The sequence below is a fragment of the Melopsittacus undulatus genome, unplaced genomic scaffold (assembly GCF_012275295.1).
Source record: "Melopsittacus undulatus isolate bMelUnd1 unplaced genomic scaffold, bMelUnd1.mat.Z mat_scaffold_158_arrow_ctg1, whole genome shotgun sequence".
Lineage (NCBI taxonomy): Eukaryota > Metazoa > Chordata > Aves > Psittaciformes > Psittaculidae > Melopsittacus > Melopsittacus undulatus.
In genome coordinates, this window is record NW_022994121.1 from 50,010 (window position 1) to 69,518 (window position 19,509).

Genomic DNA, 19,509 nt, shown 5'->3' on the forward strand with positions numbered 1-19,509 from the left:
GCAAGTTCACTGATGACACTAAACTGGGAGGAGTGGCTGACACACCAGAAGGCTGTGCTGCCATTCAGCGAGACCTGGACAGGCTGCAGAGTTGGGCAGGGAGAAACTTGATGAAATTCAACAAGGTCAAGTGTAGAGTCTTGCATTTGGGAAAGAACAACCCCATGTACCAGTACAGGTTGGGGGTTGACCTGCTGGAAAGGAGTGAACGGGAAAGGGACCTGGTGGATAGGAGGATGACCAAGAGCCAGCAATGTGCCCTTGTGGCCAAGAAGGCAAATGGCATCCTAGGGTGCATTAGAAAGGGTGTGGTTAGTAGGGCAAGAGAGGTTCTTCTCCCCCTCTACTCTGCCCCATGTTCCTAACCTGGAAAGCACCGCTGCTGCCATGGGTATGAGAATGACGTGTGGGCTGAGTTGCACTGTGGAGCTTTGTGTGCCAGCTGCTCACAGGGTGGCCAGGAGTGCACGGTGATTTTCCAATCCCAAACACAAACCAAGAGCAGTGTGCACATTCCTGCACAAGTACCTCTGCAGCCTCAGGGCCACCTCCCTGTCGTTCCTCTGCTGCAGCCCTGGGGACCCGAGGCCACGGCTCAGGGCAGCTGCAAGAGCCCCCCTGCTCGGTTGGTCAGAAGCTGTAGGATGGGGAGCGGGGGGATTGAGTGGAGTCACCCCTCTGCTGTCCATTTACAGTTCTGCTTCTGGAAACATCGCCAGCTTCTCCCTGCATTGCTCCAGAGCTTGCGTGTGCAGGAGGAGCAGGAGAATCACAATCTCTCGTCCCTTATCTCTGGCCTTAGCAATCCTAAGCCTTGTTCCTTATTCCTCCCATCCCTTCTACACCCCTGTCACTCCAGTCACCGGGCTGCAGCAGGCACCGGGCTTCAAAAGCCAGCTGATGTGGGAGCCACTGCATCACACACTGTTTCATCCCATCAGGATGAGCTTTTCCTACTTGGCCAACATGTGCTGCCAAGAGCCAGCAGGACTGCAAGCTCAGCAGCTGGAAAGTGCTGCAAGGAAAGAGGTCGCTCCGCAGCTTTCTCTGCTACTGACACAAGGGAAAAGCTGGAGCAGACAGAGGCAAGAACTGGGGAGAAAGGGATCTGGTTTATTGGCTCAAGAAGTGTCCACAGCGAGCACGACGTTCTCAGCGCAGCTACCTCGGGCCTGGAGCTGACAGTGGGGCATTATCCCTCCTCTTGCGGGCTGATGCAGGATCTGTGGAAAGCCCTGCGCAGAGGCTTCAGTGCCCTTCTGAAGAAGGATAGTTGTTGCTCTTGGACGTGTTTATCTCTGGTGCCATGCAATCCTTCTTTTGGGTTGGCGGTTCCCCAAGCATAGGTGGTGGAATGGGCATCAACGGGTGGCAGGTTACGTCGTGATTGCAGCTGCCACTTTTGCATTTTCATGGGGGTTTTCCCCTGTTGGCTTTCAATTGTCTCCCAGGTAGGGGAGGCCCTGGCATTCTCAGACTGGCGCAACCGGTGCCACCAGCCTGGCCTGGGTGCCACTGGAATAAATGATGTACTTGGCTCCTCCTCGGTGTCCTGAGCTGCTGCAGGCACTGCCTCTTCATCCCTGTAGAATCGCGGGGAGGCAAAGGTTCTGCTGGCCTCTCCTAGATGCTCTTCAGGTGCTTTCCTCACTTTGCGCCTGAATACAACCTGCAGAGCTCTGTCGATAACTGAGACCCTTCGTGGGGCCTGTCTCTGGGCGTGTGGTGGTACTAGTCCTTGTGTAAAGGCCTGTCCTGGTCCCTGTCTATCTGTGCCCAGGCTCCTGGCCTGTGTTGGTGCCTCTCTCTGGGCCTGTGCTGGTGTTGGCTGCTTGTCCATTTTGCAGATAACAGACAAAGGCTTGTGCAGGACGCCTCTCACGAAGTTCCTGTCTCTTTTTGGTTGTATCATCTTACAGGCTTTAGGGCTGAGCAGGGCAGATGGCTTTCTCTGTGCCTCTGTTTCACTTTGGGCCACATCCTCCTGCTCCTTTTCCTGCTCAGCTCTTGCCTGCATGGCAGCCACAGCCTTGTGCACAACGTCCACCACAAAGCACCTGGCTGTTTCCTGCATAACCAACTCCAAGGCAGTGGGGCTGAGCAGGGCCAACCACTTTCTGCACTCCTCTTCTTCTACCTCCTCCTTGTCAAAGCCGTGGGAAGGTGGTGCCGGTGCCTCCTCCTGCTCTTGTTCCACGGAAGTGAGAGGTGCAGGGTGCTGCTCTTCCTCAGCAGCTCCAGCCAGAGGAGGAGCTGCCAGCTCGGTGTCTGTGGCACCGGCCAGGACAGGAGACACACTCTGCAGGTCTCCAGCTGCCTCTGATGTCGCATTTGTGCCCACATTGCTGCGGATGCTGGATTCCAGATGGATGTCTGCTCGGGAGTCCTGGAAGAGCTCTGGCACCAAAGGGCTGACGCAGATGTTGTACATGGTGAGGGCTTCCCCTTGGGACAGCTCTTTGTCACTAACACAGTCCAGTTCCTGCTTGGCCTCCTCATCGTTCTCCTCAGGGAAGGCCGCTGACTCCTCCTGTAAACATACAGCAGAACATCAGGAGATGACAGCTCTCCCTAGATGTGTCTCTCTCAGGGCTGCAGGTAGCTGTGTGGGTGCTGTGCCATGGGCTGCTTTCTCCCCTGCAGACCTGTGTCCAGCGCCAGGCCTGGGTGGTGCATTGGCCGTCACCTGGGCTCTGGGGTTGCTGCTGGTGGCTGCTCACTGGGGAGGTCCCTCACGGGCTGCTCTCCTTCAGTGCCTTTCCTCCAGAGGAGGGGTGCCGGATGGGAGAGCAAGAACACAGGCAGGGGAAGGAGGGATTGTCAGCTGGAAGGCACAGGGAACACGAGCAATGCCCCTGACACACGCACTTTGGGATCTGGGGTTGCCTCCAGCACCTTGGGATCCCCAATGCCAGTCACAGGGGTGTCACTCACCTGGGGCTGCGAGCCCTGACTCAAAGGTGAAGCTGCTGCTTCTCCTTCATCATCTGCTCCAGGCGCAAGGTAAGATATCCCAGACTCTGCCCCAGGGATCATCGTCACTGCAGCCAGAACTTCCTCCTCATGTTGTGCTGGGGAGACAACAGCTCTGCCGGCCTCCTGTTGATAATCTCCAGGCACGGGAGAAACCATGACTTCTCCAGCCTCATCTGCAGCTTTGGTGAAAGGGGCTGAGCTGGGCTCTGCCTGAGGCTCCACAGCCATAGGAGTCTCGATGTCTTCAAGTGTTACTGGCGTCGCTGGTGCCACTGACACATCCACGTGGCTTTGGGCCACATCCTCCTGCTCCTTTTCCTGCTCAGCTCTTGCCTGCATGGCAGCCACAGCCTTGTGCACAACGTCCATCACAAAGCACCTGGCTGTTTCCTGCATAACCAACTCCAAGGCAGTGGGGCTGAGCAGGGCCAATGACTTTCTCCTCTCCTCTTCTTCTACCTCCTCCTTGTCAAAGCCATGGGAAGGTGCTTCCGGTGCCTCCTCCTGCTCTTGTGCTACAGATGTTGTCTGTACATCTGCCCCTGTGGCAAGGTGGGGTTTCTGACCCTCTGCCCCAGGGATCTCTGTCAATGCAGCTGCATCTTCCTGCTTGTCTTCTGTCAGAGGGATAATGGCTCTCCTGGCTTCTTTTTGGTTGGCAGACATGGGCGACACTGTGTCCTCTCCAGCCTCATCTGCTGCAGGGGAGAAAGGGGCTGAGCTGGGCTCTGCCTGAGGCTCTACAGCCATAGGAGTCTCGATGTCCTCGAGTGTTACTGGTGTCACTGGTGCCATTGACACATCCCCGTGGCTTTGGGCCACATCCTCCTGCTCCTTTTCCTGCTCAGCTCTTGCCTGCATGGCAGCCACAGCCTTGTGCACAACGTCCATCACAAAGCACCTGGCTGTTTCCTGCATAACCAACTCCAAGGCAGTGGGGCTGAGCAGGGCCAATGACTTTCTCCGCTCCTCCTCTTCTACCTCCTCCTTGTCAAAGCCGTGGGAAGGTGGTGCCGTTGCCTCCTCCTGCTCTTGTTCCACGGAAGTGAGAGGTGCAGGGTGCTGCTCTTCCTCAGCAGCTCCAGCCAGAGGAGGAGCTGCCAGCTCGGTGTCTGTGGCACCGGCCAGGACAGGACACACACTCTCCAGGTCTCCAGCTGCCTCTCCCCGAGTCTCTGCAGCCACAGGAAACTCATTGTCCTTAAGTGCTGCCTGTGACAACTCTGCCATCTCCACATGCAATTTCTGGCTTATCCCTTGCTGTTCCACCTGCTTCTTGTTGGTTCTCTGGACCATAGCCACAGGCAGGAGCAGTGGCTTCATCTTTTCAGATGTTGTTGTGACCTGCAAAACTGCATCCGGGACTTTGGTGTTCTGCAGGGCAGGCCCATGTCTCTGTCTCTGTGGTGCTGCTTCCTTCTGGACAGCGTTATTAGAAGCCCACGCCCGTGGCATGGGAGTGAGACGTGCCTGGTGCTCCTCTTTCTCAGGAGCTCTGACCAGGCAGCTCCTCTTCGGCGGCTCCAAAGGCTTGATCTTGCTGGGCAGAGAGGGCAAGCGCTGTGCAACAGGCCTGTAGTGCACACTGGGGATCTCGGTGTTGATGCACGTAGTGATATGTTCTGCTGGAATTGCTGGCAGCTGCTCTGCTGCTCGCCTACTGCTTCTGAGTGTGGGCTGAGTGGCTGGGCCCTTGCTGCTGCTGGCTGCACGGACAGTGTCTGCTCTTGCTTGTGTCCCTGCAGCCCTGCTTTGTGCTGGCTCCTGCCGTGCCACTGGCTGCTGGTGACGTCGCTGGCTCCCGGTGCTGCACCTCTGCAGCACTGTGCTCATGCTGCCTGAGCTCTCACCTGTGGGAGCAGAGGCTTTGGACCTGTGCAGGGCAGGCTGACAGGTCTCTGGCCGTGCACCTCTGCTGCCGTAACTGGGGACACGGTGGAGCTGGGCAGCAGTTTTGAGAAGCTGCTCTTGGTTGCTGCTTGCGCTGCCAACGGCCGAGTTCCTCACCCTGCCAGAAGCTGCAGAGGCTGCTGGTGTTACAGGTGACAGCCTGCGGCAGCTGCCGACTGCTCTCTCTGAGCGAGGTGGCGGCCGCGGTGCCATTGTGACCAATGGTGGCAGCTGGAGCATCTGCTCCTGTCTCAAGCCGCTGAGGCTGGGCAGCACCACTCGGTGCCCCAGGCTGCCCATCTGCAAAAGAAGCGGAGCAGAGAGGCTGTGTGACAGTGTCCCTTGTGCCCACATCCCAGCTGGCTGAGCTCAGGCAGTTGGGCTCCCCTGCCAGCCCCAGGGCAGGGCTCAGAGCCGGCTGGGGAGAGGGCTGGCCGCCCGCAGCCCACGCCCACTGCCCAGAGCACCCCCGGCATGCCCGGGCAGGCTGTGGGGCTCAGCATGCGGGGCTCAGCTTGCTCCCTCCTGCACCTCCCGCCCGCCCGTCAGCATCTCCCGGGGTCGGGAAGACGTTTGGCCCCATCTCCCTGCGGCTCCCTACCTGTGCCTGCTGGGTGACGACAGGCTGAAACCTCTCCAGGTAGGGCACCCGTGGCAGCGTGATCCCATGGTGGGACGATGCCTGTCTCGGGCTGCCCTGCGGCGCTTCCTCAGGCTGCCTGTGAGCCACCTGCAGGCAGGAGGAGGAGGAAAAGGTGTGTGATGGAGGCGGCTGCCTTGGCACAGGGGCCCGTGCAGTGCGAGCAAGCCTGGCCCTGTCACCGAGGCAGCTCCGAGCGGCCCCGTCCCACCACCGGCCTCTCCCTCCTGCCCTGGTCCTCACCTGGCGCCTTCTCTGCTTGCTTGGCCTGCCCTCAGCGGGCTGGGAACGGGCGTTTGCCTCTTTACCCACGGGCATCTTCCACGTCCTGGACGCTGAACTGCCGTGGGCTTCCAGGGGATTTGCTGCCTCCTGAGGGAGGCTGCTCCTCTGGACTGAGGTACTCCAGGGCTCTCGCTCCTTATGTACCCCACGGTCACCAACGTGTCACCCCCCATCACAATGGCCTCTGGCCATGAGGAACCCTCCCTACACCACAAAGCCCTGGCAGTTGCCAGGGAGATGCCCATGCCCCTGACTCTTTCCACCGAGTCCCAGCTGGTGACGGGCATCTCCACAGTGACCAGCGAGGCTTTGTGATGTTGGTGCCATTGTGTCAGTGGCCACTGGGCACAGCAGGGCTGCTGCAGGCAGTCATAGAGTCAGCCAGGTTGGAAAAGACCTTTCAGATCATCAAGGCCAAATGTTCCCCAGCACTGCCAAGGCCACCACTGACCCATGGCACTGAGGGCCTCGTCTACACAGCATGTGTACATTTCCAGGAATGGCGACTCCAGCACTGCCCCGAACAGCCTGCTCCAATGCCTGACTACACCTGAAGTGATCTCCTAATCTCCAGTCAAAACCTCCCCTTGTGCAGCTTGGGGCCATTTCTTCTTGGTTTAGTCCTTGCTCCTTGGGAGAGGAGACCAGGCACCTCCTGGCTCCAGCCTCCTCTCAGGTAGCTGTAGAGAACAATAAGGTCCCTTTTGAGCCTTCTCTTCTCCACACACAGGGCTCGAGGGGCGGCCCAGTCCAGGGGGGCAATCATTGCTCTAGTCCTGCTAGCCACACCGGTGCTGATACAGGCCAGGATGCTCCCAGCCAAATTCAGGACCCAGGACTTTGCCTTGTTGAACCTCATACCACTGGCCACGGCCCATTGATCCAGCCTGTCCATATCCCTCTGCAGAGCTGCCTGCCCTACGGCACATCAACACTCCCACTCAACTTGGTGTTGTGCGCAAACTTACTGAGAGGGCACTTGACCCTCTCATCTAGATCATCGATGATCTGGTTCTGTGATTCTATGATTCTAATGAAGAAGTTATGCTACGCTTGCCACAATACCAAGCCCTGGGGACACCAGTAGCGACCGGTCTTGTTGACAGACGAGAGACATTAGGAAAGCTGAGGGAGAGCTGGGCTGCTGGCTCCAAGCCCAAGCTGTGCAGGGACCACAGGCATCTCCCCTAGCACACACAGAAAGGAAAGAGGATGTTAATCCAGGGGTTTGGTGACTTGGTGCCAGAAAAATACACAGGAAGAGGAGGAAGTGAACAAATACAGAGCAAGGGGTTTCCTGCAGACCACATGTCCCCACCCAGAACCACTTCACAGCTCTGCAGGGGCTAACGAGGCAAAAGGCACCACAAGGGAGGAGCAACCAATTGCAGCACCAGTCAGGAGCATAACTGCTAGTACAGCCAAGAAAGAGGGGCGAGGGATAGCAGAAGGAGATTCTGCTTTGAAAGGCAGAGGCACTGTCACAGGTTGCCCAAAGAAGTGGTAAACTGAAATAAGCACGTACAAAATGAAATATAATCCTTTGTAAATAAGTAAATTCACTTCTAAGTAACGTTAAGCTTGGTGGCTCTGTAACAACAGCAATGGAAAGTATCTTAGGTAAATATTTCACAAGAATCAGCCAGAACCGGACTAGTGCAATTGGTTTACATCTGGATCTGTTTGTGTCTCATCAGTGTTTGACCACGTTTTGCAAATTATCACGGTAAGGATTTTGCTGTTAGTATTTGTCTGGAACTCTGTCTGTGACTTGCTGGTATTTGACCTAATTTTGTGGATTATCACGGTAACGATGTTGGTATTGACGATATGATATGAGTACTGCTGTACTGTATGTTCACGTGTGTTATTAATGCTTGTTTGTCAGGATTTTGTTTGTGTTTTAAGTCTTGTAGTTGTGTGGAGTGTGCTTGTGGGATCCCTTGTATGTGTTCTGGAAAAGAACCTTCTCCATAAAGGAAAAGCTTGAACAGGGCAGTGCTGTAAACCTGCAAAGCTTTATCAGGGGGTAGAGAGAAGCCTACTGACGTAGAGCTGTCTGTGACACACTCACGTGTGGCAAAGAGGGGTTTGTGCTCGGAGAATGAGCTGCTGTGAGGCTTCCTCTTTGCCACTGGTGTTTCCTCTGTTCTGTTGAGCTTGGGCAACTCCTGGACGTTCTTCTAGAAAAGCCGTGACGCATTTATTTAAACCAAGTTACTTTTGATTTTATGCCGATGCCTCGGTGCATCCTTTAAAAGGAAAGGAAGGATTTGCTTCCAAATGTGTTTGTACAGAAGACAATAGATCGTAGAAATGAACACAGAACACCAACAACCCCTAGAAAATGCAGAGCCCACGCAGGAATGATTCCTGTCAGGAACTTAGGAGTCCTTGTCGCCATTGCACTTTGTGTGAAACAGCCTTCCTTTGTGACCATGATTACCACAAGTGCTCCTGTCAATACAATGATGAAAGGGAAGGAGAAACAAAGGGGATAATAGCTCCTAATCAATCGCTTTGTTTTTCAAAGGGTGCTTTTGTTTGACGGTTTGACTGGCTTAAGGAGGTTAGATAACCAAGAGATACATCTTGTTACAGGATGTTGCAAACTCAGGTACTTGGCAAATAACCATATAAGGTATAGAACAAAATGTTAAGACCACGGTTAAGCCTGTAAGCATTTCTTCTGGCCTCAGTTTCCTCCTTGTGATGGATTACTTTGGGATCAATATGGCCTCCCTCTACTCCTGCATCAACCCTGTGGCTCTCTACTTTGTCAGCCGGAAATTCAAGAACCGCTTCCACGTAGGATTGATCCCTCCAGAGCTCCTGCCTACAGTGACCGTTCCCAGACATTGGCATAAGTTCCCATGGACTAGACACAGTGCAGACAGAGGCACCCCCATTGCAGTGGACTTCTGTGCTCCTGAGATGAGTGGAAAGGAGCTGCGACCAACCCACAGGGTTCTCCCATTTGGTCATGTACTGATCACAGTTCTCCCAGTTTTTCCCCTTGCTGAGTGCCTCTCTTTGAAGCTTGCAGTATGCCAGAGCTTGCTGCCCTCTGATGGGAATGCTTTTGCCAGTGCAGGACAAGCAAAAAAAGTCCCTCTCATTCTGAATCAGAAACATCCCCACAGACTATTAGACCAGAGACAGGGGGTGCTTTAAACGTTGATCCCAAGTTACTGAGAGATCAGATTCAGGAGTAGTGGAGCCCTGAGAAAGGAAGGGGATGCGATGAGAAGGGATAGAAATGGATGGGAAGGGAATCATTTCCTAGATGCAGTGTCAAAAAGAGCTGTATTTACAGCATTACCTGTATTTTCTGTCCCCCAAGGATAAGAAAAGACAATTGCAAAAAGTACCCAAGATTTTGGTGTCTTTGTTTCCAAACCACACCAGCCCTACCGTGGAAAACCTGCTCCCAGCAGATCTGCAGGACGGCAAAGTTCAGAAGTGCAGGCTGTGATCCCCAGCCTGGCACTGTGCAGGTTGACTTGCCAACATCAGTAAGGGAATATTTCCTCCTGTTTTACCGTGTAGCCCAGACCTGAAACCTCTCTCTCCCAACTTTTGTCTCCTTGCAGTCCTGCCTGTGCTGCTGGTGCCAGAGACCCACTCTGAACATCACACCAACGGATGACAAGGGCTCTGTTGGGAAGTGGAAAGCCAATGGGCAGGAGCTTGGGGTGGACCGGAGCAGCTCCCGCTTGAGTAACAAGTACAGCTCTTCCTAAAGCCATGCCTCTGGCAGGGCTGAGAGGAGAAGGCTCTGTGCCAGAATGGCAGGACTCCTCCATTACTCTCGCATTGCTGTTTCCTGGCTGGGCCTGAAAAATTTTTGTCTTCATGTGATAACCCACCTGAAAGGAGCTGCAGCATTTCACTAGACCCCTGGGACTAGCTCTGAACACAGGCTCTGTACCATTCTGATCCATCCCCTGGTCTGAGCCACTTCTGGAGGAGAGGGAAAAGGATGCAGATCCTCGCATGATTTTTCATTTCCTTGCAGAAAAAGTAAATGACTTCTGGCCATCTGTCTTGGTTGGAAGTGTGAGGTCGGGAGATGTGTTAGAAAAGGAAAGGGAGGTTGAGATGTGGTCACATTGAGATGAATGTGGGATGAGGAGGAGGGGACCATGAGTGACAATTTCCAGCTGAAAAAGCCAAAATAAAGGTTTGGTAACATCCCTTATCATCTCCCTCTGTGACTGGGACAGTTTGTCCCTGCACAGAGAGCCAGGATAAGATCCTGGCCCCATGTATGTCTGGTAGACCCACTGACTGTGTGGAATCTCCTCCTGTTCATAGTAGGGAGAGATGGTCAGCAACTTTGCTTCACTGTTTGTCACTGCTTAAGTAACAAACCTGATTTAAGGAGCCCTAAAAGTCCTCCCCAATTCACTTCTTCCCCAGGCTCCCCGACCAAGGATGATGCTCACCCCACCCATGTATGGCACAAGAAAGGGATCGTATGGGACCGCATGGCTTAGAGGAGCAGATACCCTTGGTGGAAGCTAGTGGCTTTCTATCAGCTCCATCTTCCCCCTTCCCAGGGCAGGTGAGCTCCTGCTAGCCGGGCATGGCACGGCTGCTGGCCAGAGGGGCTGTCCTTCAGGGAAGAGTGTGTAAACCCAGGAAAGGGAAGGCTCAAATGCGAATGAGGCTGCAACCAAAGAACCAGCCCCCACCTTTTCTGCCCTCTGCTGAACCTGGCAGCAGCTAGTTCTCTCCCTGACACAGGATGCAAGGGAGAGGATCCAGGAACTGGGCCCTTCCAGAAAAGCATGCAGCCTTCAGTTTCTGCGGTATTCAGCTGCTGGAAAGTCCACAGGCTCCTTCAGCCACTGGCTCTGGGGAGGGGGATTGCCTGAAAGAGCACAGCTCTGAAGGGCAAGGGGCATTTTGCTGCTGCCAACGAGGCCAAGCTCCAAAGGGGTAGCAGAGCCGGACCCTGATGTCTCTTGGCCACAGCACCATGACACCATGTTCATCCATTTGTAAGGGTGACACTGCTGTTCATCCTCATGGTCAAACTGCAGTGGAAAAGGCAACAGAGGATGTTCAATCTCAGCTAAAAGAGCTGCTAGAGCTAACCAAACTATGGCAAAGAGTGTTCACAAATTTATTATTTAATTAATTTCCAAGTGCTTTCCCAGTGTGTTTTTCTAAAAAATCATGCTTGCATATCCCACCAAAACTTTAAAACCTGTATGAGAAAGTTCTACTTACCAAGGTTTTATTGCTGTTGTTGTTTTCCCCTTCTCTCTTTTACCTCTCTCTCTTTCTTTTCCTCATTCCCCTTTTCCTGTTGCCAAGGGAAAAATCAAAGAGAGGACAAAAGGGGAGCATCCTTGCAAATAAAGCAAAACATTTTCCAAGGGTTGGGTCTTTTTAGCTTTGCTCTCACCAAAATGCAAATGTTTTACGAACAAATCACATTTCTGAAAGACTAATGCATTTCAAGGAAAGCAGAATGGCTGACAAGTAGCTAGACCAGTACCTTTTCATAACCCAACCCACCCAAAGGAGCAGATGTGGCTGTGTCCATGCCGCAGCGCTGCTGCTGTGCTCTGCCCCAGAGCTGGCTGCGTTGTGTTGGAGGACAAGCGAAGTTAATGAAGAAAACTGACGAAGACTGAAAACTCCCAGTGCAGACACTTTAGTAAAAGGATTTTTTTTTAATTATTTTGCTTATAAACTTGCAGGCAATTCCCCTCCTAGCCAGTTGGGACAGTGCTGTGAGAAAATTGCTCTAGTGGAAGGTGTCCCTGCCCGTGGCAGGGGGTAGGAAATAGATGAGCCTCCCAACCCAAACCACTCTGGGATCTATGAATATATGATTTGCAAATCTCGGTCACTCTCCCTTTCTCATAGGTGAGCTGTGCTAAGGGCAGGTCTGCTCACAGCAACTCCTGGGTGTGCCTGGTGTGCTTGACCCTGGCTGTGGCTGGGTTTGGAACTGGATGAGTTTTAAGGTCCCTTCTAACCCTGGTCTCTTCATCTGAAAGGGGCAGAGCCTTTACCACTTCTTTGGACAACTTGATGCAGTGCCTCTACCTTTCAAAGCAGAATCTCCTACTGCTATCCACAGCCACTGTTTCTTGGCTGCACTAGCAGTTTTCCTCTTCATTGGTGCGGGAACAGGTTGTTCCCCTGTTAGTCCCCTGCAGAGCTGTGAAGTGGTTCTGGGTAGGGACATTGGGCTCTGGAGGAAACTGTGAGAAAAAAAAAACTTTTCTTCTAAAAGCTCAGGGTAGACACAGCAGTGAAGCAGCTGTTTATTAATGTTATTGCAAAAAAGGTGTCCTGGCAAGTAGGCATGCACAGCAAAGGCAGAACAAGGATTTATATTTCCTATCCCGTCCACAAGTTCCCTCCCTTGTTTCCCCATTGGTTGGGTACTCCAAGGTTCACAGACTATCGGATGCATATAATCTACATGCCAACTGTCCCACCTCTGGTTACATCTCCCTTTACTTGATTTTGTATGCCCCTTCCTCTCATTTGTTTATCTCTTTTTATGGTTCGATTTCATAACTCTCTGGCAGACCTGTGGTACCCCGACTTATGTTTAACCAACCTGCACCTGCTTAGTCATAGGCTGTACAAAGGTAGTATTCTTTTTAACCACAAAGTGTATCTTTCATCCAGAGATGATACTGTCTTTAACCACAGAGTGTGTCTTTCTAAGTTATGGTATCTCAAACCCTTTGTTTTGTTCCCTGAGTAACAGCCCCAGCCCCAGTATTGAAAAATCTTAATATTGGAAAGCCTTAATCTTGCAAAGCCCCATCCCCAATTATGCAAAAACAACACTGTTTCTCTTACGCTCCCTCTTATTCCTCTGTATGTTACTAAAACATGGTGGTGTTTGAAAGGAAACTTTCTTTCTCCTGGGTGCTCCTCATTAAGCAGCAATCTCCACTCAGTCAGGTTAAAGCCATTCCCCCTTGTCCTGTCCCTACATTACCTTGTAAAAAGCCCCTCTCCAGGTTTCTCAGCCTGTCTCCAGAACCCTCACAGCATCTCCATGGCCTTCTCTGGACTCACTCCAGCAGCTCCACATCCCTCTTGTGGTGTTGCCCCAGAGCTGGATCAGGACTGCAGGGGCGTCTCCCCAGAGCACAGCGGAGGGGGAGAATCCCCTCCCTTGACTGCTGCTCACACGCTGCGGATGCAGCCCAGCACAGAGGGATTCTGGCCTGCAAACGAATAACACTCTATTTAACACATCGGCGTTATCAGCGTTGTTCCCAGGCTGAAAGGCAAAAAACACAGCACTGCACCAGCTACTAAGAAGGAGAAAAAATGACTGCCACTGCTGAACCCAGGACAAACACACAACCAGAAATACTTGGCACAGGGAATTCAACACACAGACCTTACACACGTCCATGGAGACTGCCATTCCTAAATGGCATCCCTAAATATCTCTTCCTCCCTCTGTGCCCTGTACTCCTTCATGCTCCTCTGCAAGCAAGAGCAAAGAACAAATGTTAATAGCATATACCTGAGCGGCTCATACATCCCATGCCACCAGCCTGCTGTGACTTCTCTGCCCAGCACAGAAGACCCTGAGCAGCTCCAACAGAGCTCCAGGGACCTTCAGAAGTGACTGAGCTCTACATTCACTCCAAGGAAAAGGAAGCCAGGCCATGCTGCAGGTCACACAGAGAAGGTCCGAGATAACTGTAGGTTCTTTATGCCTACAACACAGGTGTCAGCCCCTTCCTCTCACCTCTGAGACCAGGAGACAGAAAAGCCCCCTGAACTCTTCAGGAATACTCTCACCTCAAAGGTGTTGAGTATATGTTAGCAAACACCCATCAGGTCGTTTAGCCCTTTCTGGAATGGCTCAACAGCAGGAAGGGCCCCTTTGTGAAAGAAGATGGGTCAGTGGTTTCCAAAGTGGTTGGTGGCCCTCTCCCTCACCGCTCTGGGCAGAGTAGTTGTTCCCCCATGATAGGAACAGGCTCTTACACCAGGCACATGCCACACATTTCCTTCCTACCAGCCCACCATCAGCACCCTGAGAGCTGAGCTCAGGCCCAGGCTGTGGTGCAGGAAGGGCAGAGCCATATCCTGCAGGTAGCCCCACAAGGAAGGGGTTCCCTTGACAAGGAGAGCCTCAGCACTACTCATTTTTAGGAGATTAAAGAGCCAGTAAGCACAAACTAGATACTCAGGGGAACAGCCCCATAAGGAAGGAATGAAATAACACTGTCCTCCTGTGGCAGCCGACAAAGCTGTGGAGCCTAGCTGGAGGGCAGCGGACTGAGCTGAAGGGGTCGGTGTGCTGGGAGGAGTGAGTGATGGCCTGAAGCTCAGAGTTGTCAGTGCTGCCTATTAACAGCGAACACAGACCCCTCTGGGAGGCAAGTCAAAAGATAGCATAGACTGATGTGGCTTTTCAAGAGGGCTTTGGTTCACAGCCTGATGACCAAAGCTGACAGGCAAGCAAAAAAGGAGAAGCAGAAGCAAATTGTCTCATTGCAGCTATGTATGCCAGCACACTTTGGATTGGCCTTCCAAAACTTCTGCTCATTTAGGGGCAGATGAAGCACCCATCACCTCTGACAGGACGTAGCAGATCTACCTTACCACAGCACTACAGTACCGTGCCTGCAGAGAAGAGGGAGAGGAGTGGTTTTCTTTATTGAAATGACTCATGGTGGAAACCTGACATGAGCACAGGGGATTCCACAAAAGAAGGGCCTGAACATGGAAACAATGCACATCCCATACCTCTGGTCTGGATTTGGAAGTTGATCTTGCTTTCAGAGGGGTGCGTGATGCAGTAGCCACAGAACTCCACATCAGGGCTGCAGGAAGGGCGAAAGGAGAAGAGAGCAGTGAAACCCATGGCAACCCACAGCAAATCTCAGGGAAGTCGGAGGCTTGGGCCACCTCAGACCTGCTGGGGCTCAGGATGCTTCTAACATGACTGAGGGTCTTACGGGAGGGATATGCTGAAAGGACACTACCTGTGTAACCTTATGCACACCCTTCCATCTATCTCTGAGAGGCAGCTGGAGCTTTGCAGGGGAAAGACATGTCTGGCATCCTGCTCAAGCAGGGGATCCTGGGTGCTTGGAAGCCTCCCTCCACACAGACCTGTTGCAGTTCTGCTGGGCAGAGGAGGCAGATGGGCCTAGGGCACCACAAAACGTTTGCAGACTGCATGACATCTGCCTTCACAAGCCGAGGTGGTTGGTAGAACTTTTGTGCACACAGCAGAAAGCACAGCCCCTCACAAGAAGGCTGCTCTTTTTCTTGTCATGGTGATCTATCAGAGAAATTCACATGACATTTAATATTCATCAACGACCTGGATGAGGGAACCGAGTGTACCCTCAGCAAGTTCACTGATGACACTAAACTGGGAGGAGTGGCTGACACACCAGAAGGCTGTGCTGCCATTCAGCGAGACCTGGACAGGCTGCAGAGTTGGGCAGGGAGAAACTTGATGAAATTCAACAAGGTCAAGTGTAGAGTCTTGCATTTGGGAAAGAACAACCCCATGTACCAGTACAGGTTGGGGGTTGACCTGCTGGAAAGGAGTGAACGGGAAAGGGACCTGGTGGATAGGAGGATGACCAAGAGCCAGCAATGTGCCCTTGTGGCCAAGAAGGCAAATGGCATCCTAGGGTGCATTAGAAAGGGTGTGGTTAGTAGGGCAAGAGAGGTTCTTCTCCCCCTCTACTCTGCCCCATGTTCCTAACCTGGAAAGCACCGCTGCTGCCATGGGTATGAGAATGACGTGTGGGCTGAGTTGCACTGTGGAGCTTTGTGTGCCAGCTGCTCACAGGGTGGCCAGGAGTGCACGGTGATTTTCCAATCCCAAACACAAACCAAGAGCAGTGTGCACATTCCTGCACAAGTACCTCTGCAGCCTCAGGGCCACCTCCCTGTCGTTCCTCTGCTGCAGCCCTGGGGACCCGAGGCCACGGCTCAGGGCAGCTGCAAGAGCCCCCCTGCTCGGTTGGTCAGAAGCTGTAGGATGGGGAGCGGGGGGATTGAGTGGAGTCACCCCTCTGCTGTCCATTTACAGTTCTGCTTCTGGAAACATCGCCAGCTTCTCCCTGCATTGCTCCAGAGCTTGCGCGTGCAGGAGGAGCAGGAGAATCACAATCTCTCGTCCCTTATCTCTGGCCTTAGCAATCCTAAGCCTTGTTCCTTATTCCTCCCATCCCTTCTACACCCCTGTCACTCCAGTCACCGGGCTGCAGCAGGCACCGGGCTTCAAAAGCCAGCTGATGTGGGAGCCACTGCATCACACACTGTTTCATCCCATCAGGATGAGCTTTTCCTACTTGGCCAACATGTGCTGCCAAGAGCCAGCAGGACTGCAAGCTCAGCAGCTGGAAAGTGCTGCAAGGAAAGAGGTCGCTCCGCAGCTTTCTCTGCTACTGACACAAGGGAAAAGCTGGAGCAGACAGAGGCAAGAACTGGGGAGAAAGGGATCTGGTTTATTGGCTCGAGAAGTGTCCACAGCGAGCACTACGTTCTCAGCGCAGCTACCTCGGGCCTGGAGCTGACAGTGGGGCATTATCCCTCCTCTTGCGGGCTGATGCAGGATCTGTGGAAAGCCCTGCGCAGAGGCTTCAGTGCCCTTCTGAAGAAGGATAGTTGTTGCTCTTGGACGTGTTTATCTCTGGTGCCATGCAATCCTTCTTTTGGGTTGGCGGTTCCCCAAGCATAGGTGGTGGAATGGGCATCAACGGGTGGCAGGTTACGTCGTGATTGCAGCTGCCACTTTTGCATTTTCATGGGGGTTTTCCCCTGTTGGCTTTCAATTGTCTCCCAGGTAGGGGAGGCCCTGGCATTCTCAGACTGGCGCAACCGGTGCCACCAGCCTGGCCTGGGTGCCACTGGAATAAATGATGTACTTGGCTCCTCCTCGGTGTCCTGAGCTGCTGCAGGCACTGCCTCTTCATCCCTGTAGAATCGCGGGGAGGCAAAGGTTCTGCTGGCCTCTCCTAGATGCTCTTCAGGTGCTTTCCTCACTTTGCGCCTGAATACAACCTGCAGAGCTCTGTCGATAACTGAGACCCTTCGTGGGGCCTGTCTCTGGGCGTGTGGTGGTACTAGTCCTTGTGTAAAGGCCTGTCCTGGTCCCTGTCTATCTGTGCCCAGGCTCCTGGCCTGTGTTGGTGCCTCTCTCTGGGCCTGTGCTGGTGTTGGCTGCTTGTCCATTTTGCAGATAACAGACAAAGGCTTGTGCAGGACGCCTCTCACGAAGTTCCTGTCTCTTTTTGGTTGTATCATCTTACAGGCTTTAGGGCTGAGCAGGGCAGATGGCTTTCTCTGTGCCTCTGTTTCACTTTGGGCCACATCCTCCTGCTCCTTTTCCTGCTCAGCTCTTGCCTGCATGGCAGCCACAGCCTTGTGCACAACGTCCACCACAAAGCACCTGGCTGTTTCCTGCATAACCAACTCCAAGGCAGTGGGGCTGAGCAGGGCCAACCACTTTCTGCACTCCTCTTCTTCTACCTCCTCCTTGTCAAAGCCGTGGGAAGGTGGTGCCGGTGCCTCCTCCTGCTCTTGTTCCACGGAAGTGAGAGGTGCAGGGTGCTGCTCTTCCTCAGCAGCTCCAGCCAGAGGAGGAGCTGCCAGCTCGGTGTCTGTGGCACCGGCCAGGACACTCTGCAGGTCTCCAGCTGCCTCTGATGTCGCATTTGTGCCCACATTGCTGCGGATGCTGGATTCCAGATGGATGTCTGCTCGGGAGTCCTGGAAGAGCTCTGGCACCAAAGGGCTGACGCAGATGTTGTACATGGTGAGGGCTTCCCCTTGGGACAGCTCTTTGTCACTAACACAGTCCAGTTCCTGCTTGGCCTCCTCATCGTTCTCCTCAGGGAAGGCCGCTGGCTCCTCCTGTAAACATACAGCAGAACATCAGGAGATGACAGCTCTCCCTAGATGTGTCTCTCTCAGGGCTGCAGGTAGCTGTGTGGGTGCTGTGCCATGGGCTGCTTTCTCCCCTGCAGACCTGTGTCCAGCGCCAGGCCTGGGTGGTGCATTGGCCGTCACCTGGGCTCTGGGGTTGCTGCTGGTGGCTGCTCACTGGGGAGGTCCCTCACGGGCTGCTCTCCTTCAGTGCCTTTCCTCCAGAGGAGGGGTGCCGGATGGGAGAGCAAGAACACAGGCAGGGGAAGGAGGGATTGTCAGCTGGAAGGCACAGGGAACACGAGCAATGCCCCTGACACACGCACTTTGGGATCTGGGGTTGCCTCCAGCACCTTGGGATCCCCAATGCCAGTCACAGGGGTGTCACTCACCTGGGGCTGCGAGCCCTGACTCAAAGGTGAAGCTGCTGCTTCTCCTTCATCATCTGCTCCAGGCGCAAGGTAAGATATCCCAGACTCTGCCCCAGGGATCATCGTCACTGCAGCCAGAACTTCCTCCTCATGTTGTGCTGGGGAGACAACAGCTCTGCCGGCCTCCTGTTGATAATCTCCAGGCACGGGAGAAACCATGACTTCTCCAGCCTCATCTGCAGCTTTGGTGAAAGGGGCTGAGCTGGGCTCTGCCTGAGGCTCCACAGCCATAGGAGTCTCGATGTCCTCAAGTGTTACTGGCGTCGCTGGTGCCACTGACACATCCACGTGGCTTTGGGCCACATCCTCCTGCTCCTTTTCCTGCTCAGCTCTTGCCTGCATGGCAGCCACAGCCTTGTGCACAACGTCCATCACAAAGCACCTGGCTGTTTCCTGCATAACCAACTCCAAGGCAGTGGGGCTGAGCAGGGCCAATGACTTTCTCCTCTCCTCTTCTTCTACCTCCTCCTTGTCAAAGCCATGGGAAGGTGCTTCCGGTGCCTCCTCCTGCTCTTGTGCTACAGATGTTGTCTGTACATCTGCCCCTGTGGCAAGGTGGGGTTTCTGACCCTCTGCCCCAGGGATCTCTGTCAATGCAGCTGCATCTTCCTGCTTGTCTTCTGTCAGAGGGATAATGGCTCTCCTGGCTTCTTTTTGGTTGGCAGACATGGGCGACACTGTGTCCTCTCCAGCCTCATCTGCTGCAGGGGAGAAAGGGGCTGAGCTGGGCTCTGCCTGAGGCTCTACAGCCATAGGAGTCTCGATGTCCTCGAGTGTTACTGGTGTCACTGGTGCCATTGACACATCCCCGTGGCTTTGGGCCACATCCTCCTGCTCCTTTTCCTGCTCAGCTCTTGCCTGCATGGCAGCCACAGCCTTGTGCACAACGTCCATCACAAAGCACCTGGCTGTTTCCTGCATAACCAACTCCAAGGCAGTGGGGCTGAGCAGGGCCAATGACTTTCTCCGCTCCTCCTCTTCTACCTCCTCCTTGTCAAAGCCGTGGGAAGGTGGTGCCGGTGCCTCCTCCTGCTCTTGTTCCACGGAAGTGAGAGGTGCAGGGTGCTGCTCTTCCTCAGCAGCTCCAGCCAGAGGAGGAGCTGCCAGCTCGGTGTCTGTGGCACCGGCCAGGACAGGACACACACTCTCCAGGTCTCCAGCTGCCTCTCCCCGAGTCTCTGCAGCCACAGGAAACTCATTGTCCTTAAGTGCTGCCTGTGACAACTCTGCCATCTCCACATGCAATTTCTGGCTTATCCCTTGCTGTTCCACCTGCTTCTTGTTGGTTCTCTGGACCATAGCCACAGGCAGGAGCAGTGGCTTCATCTTTTCAGATGTTGTTGTGACCTGCAAAACTGCATCCGGGACTTTGGTGTTCTGCAGGGCAGG

General features: G+C 53.8%; 2 protein-coding genes across 2 annotated transcripts; both read right to left on the bottom strand.

Moving 5' to 3' along the window:
* Positions 1-595: 595 nt before the first annotated feature.
* Positions 596-5,824, bottom strand: LOC117438354 (uncharacterized). Its single transcript, XM_034073901.1, has 5 exons — positions 5,750-5,824; positions 5,468-5,596; positions 3,997-5,166; positions 2,342-2,530; positions 596-637 (listed from the first exon to the last, which is right to left on the bottom strand). The coding sequence occupies exons 1-5, from the start codon at positions 5,822-5,824 to the stop codon at positions 596-598; spliced, it is 1,605 nt and encodes a 534-aa protein (XP_033929792.1).
* Positions 5,825-15,751: 9,927 nt separating this feature from the next.
* On the bottom strand, positions 15,752-18,510 carry LOC117438355 (uncharacterized). The gene is made up of 3 exons (XM_034073902.1): positions 18,082-18,510; positions 17,438-17,677; positions 15,752-15,793 (listed from the first exon to the last, which is right to left on the bottom strand). Exons 1-3 carry the CDS (start codon positions 18,490-18,492, stop codon positions 15,752-15,754), a joined length of 693 nt encoding a protein of 230 aa, XP_033929793.1. The 5' UTR covers positions 18,493-18,510.
* Positions 18,511-19,509: the final 999 nt, after the last annotated feature.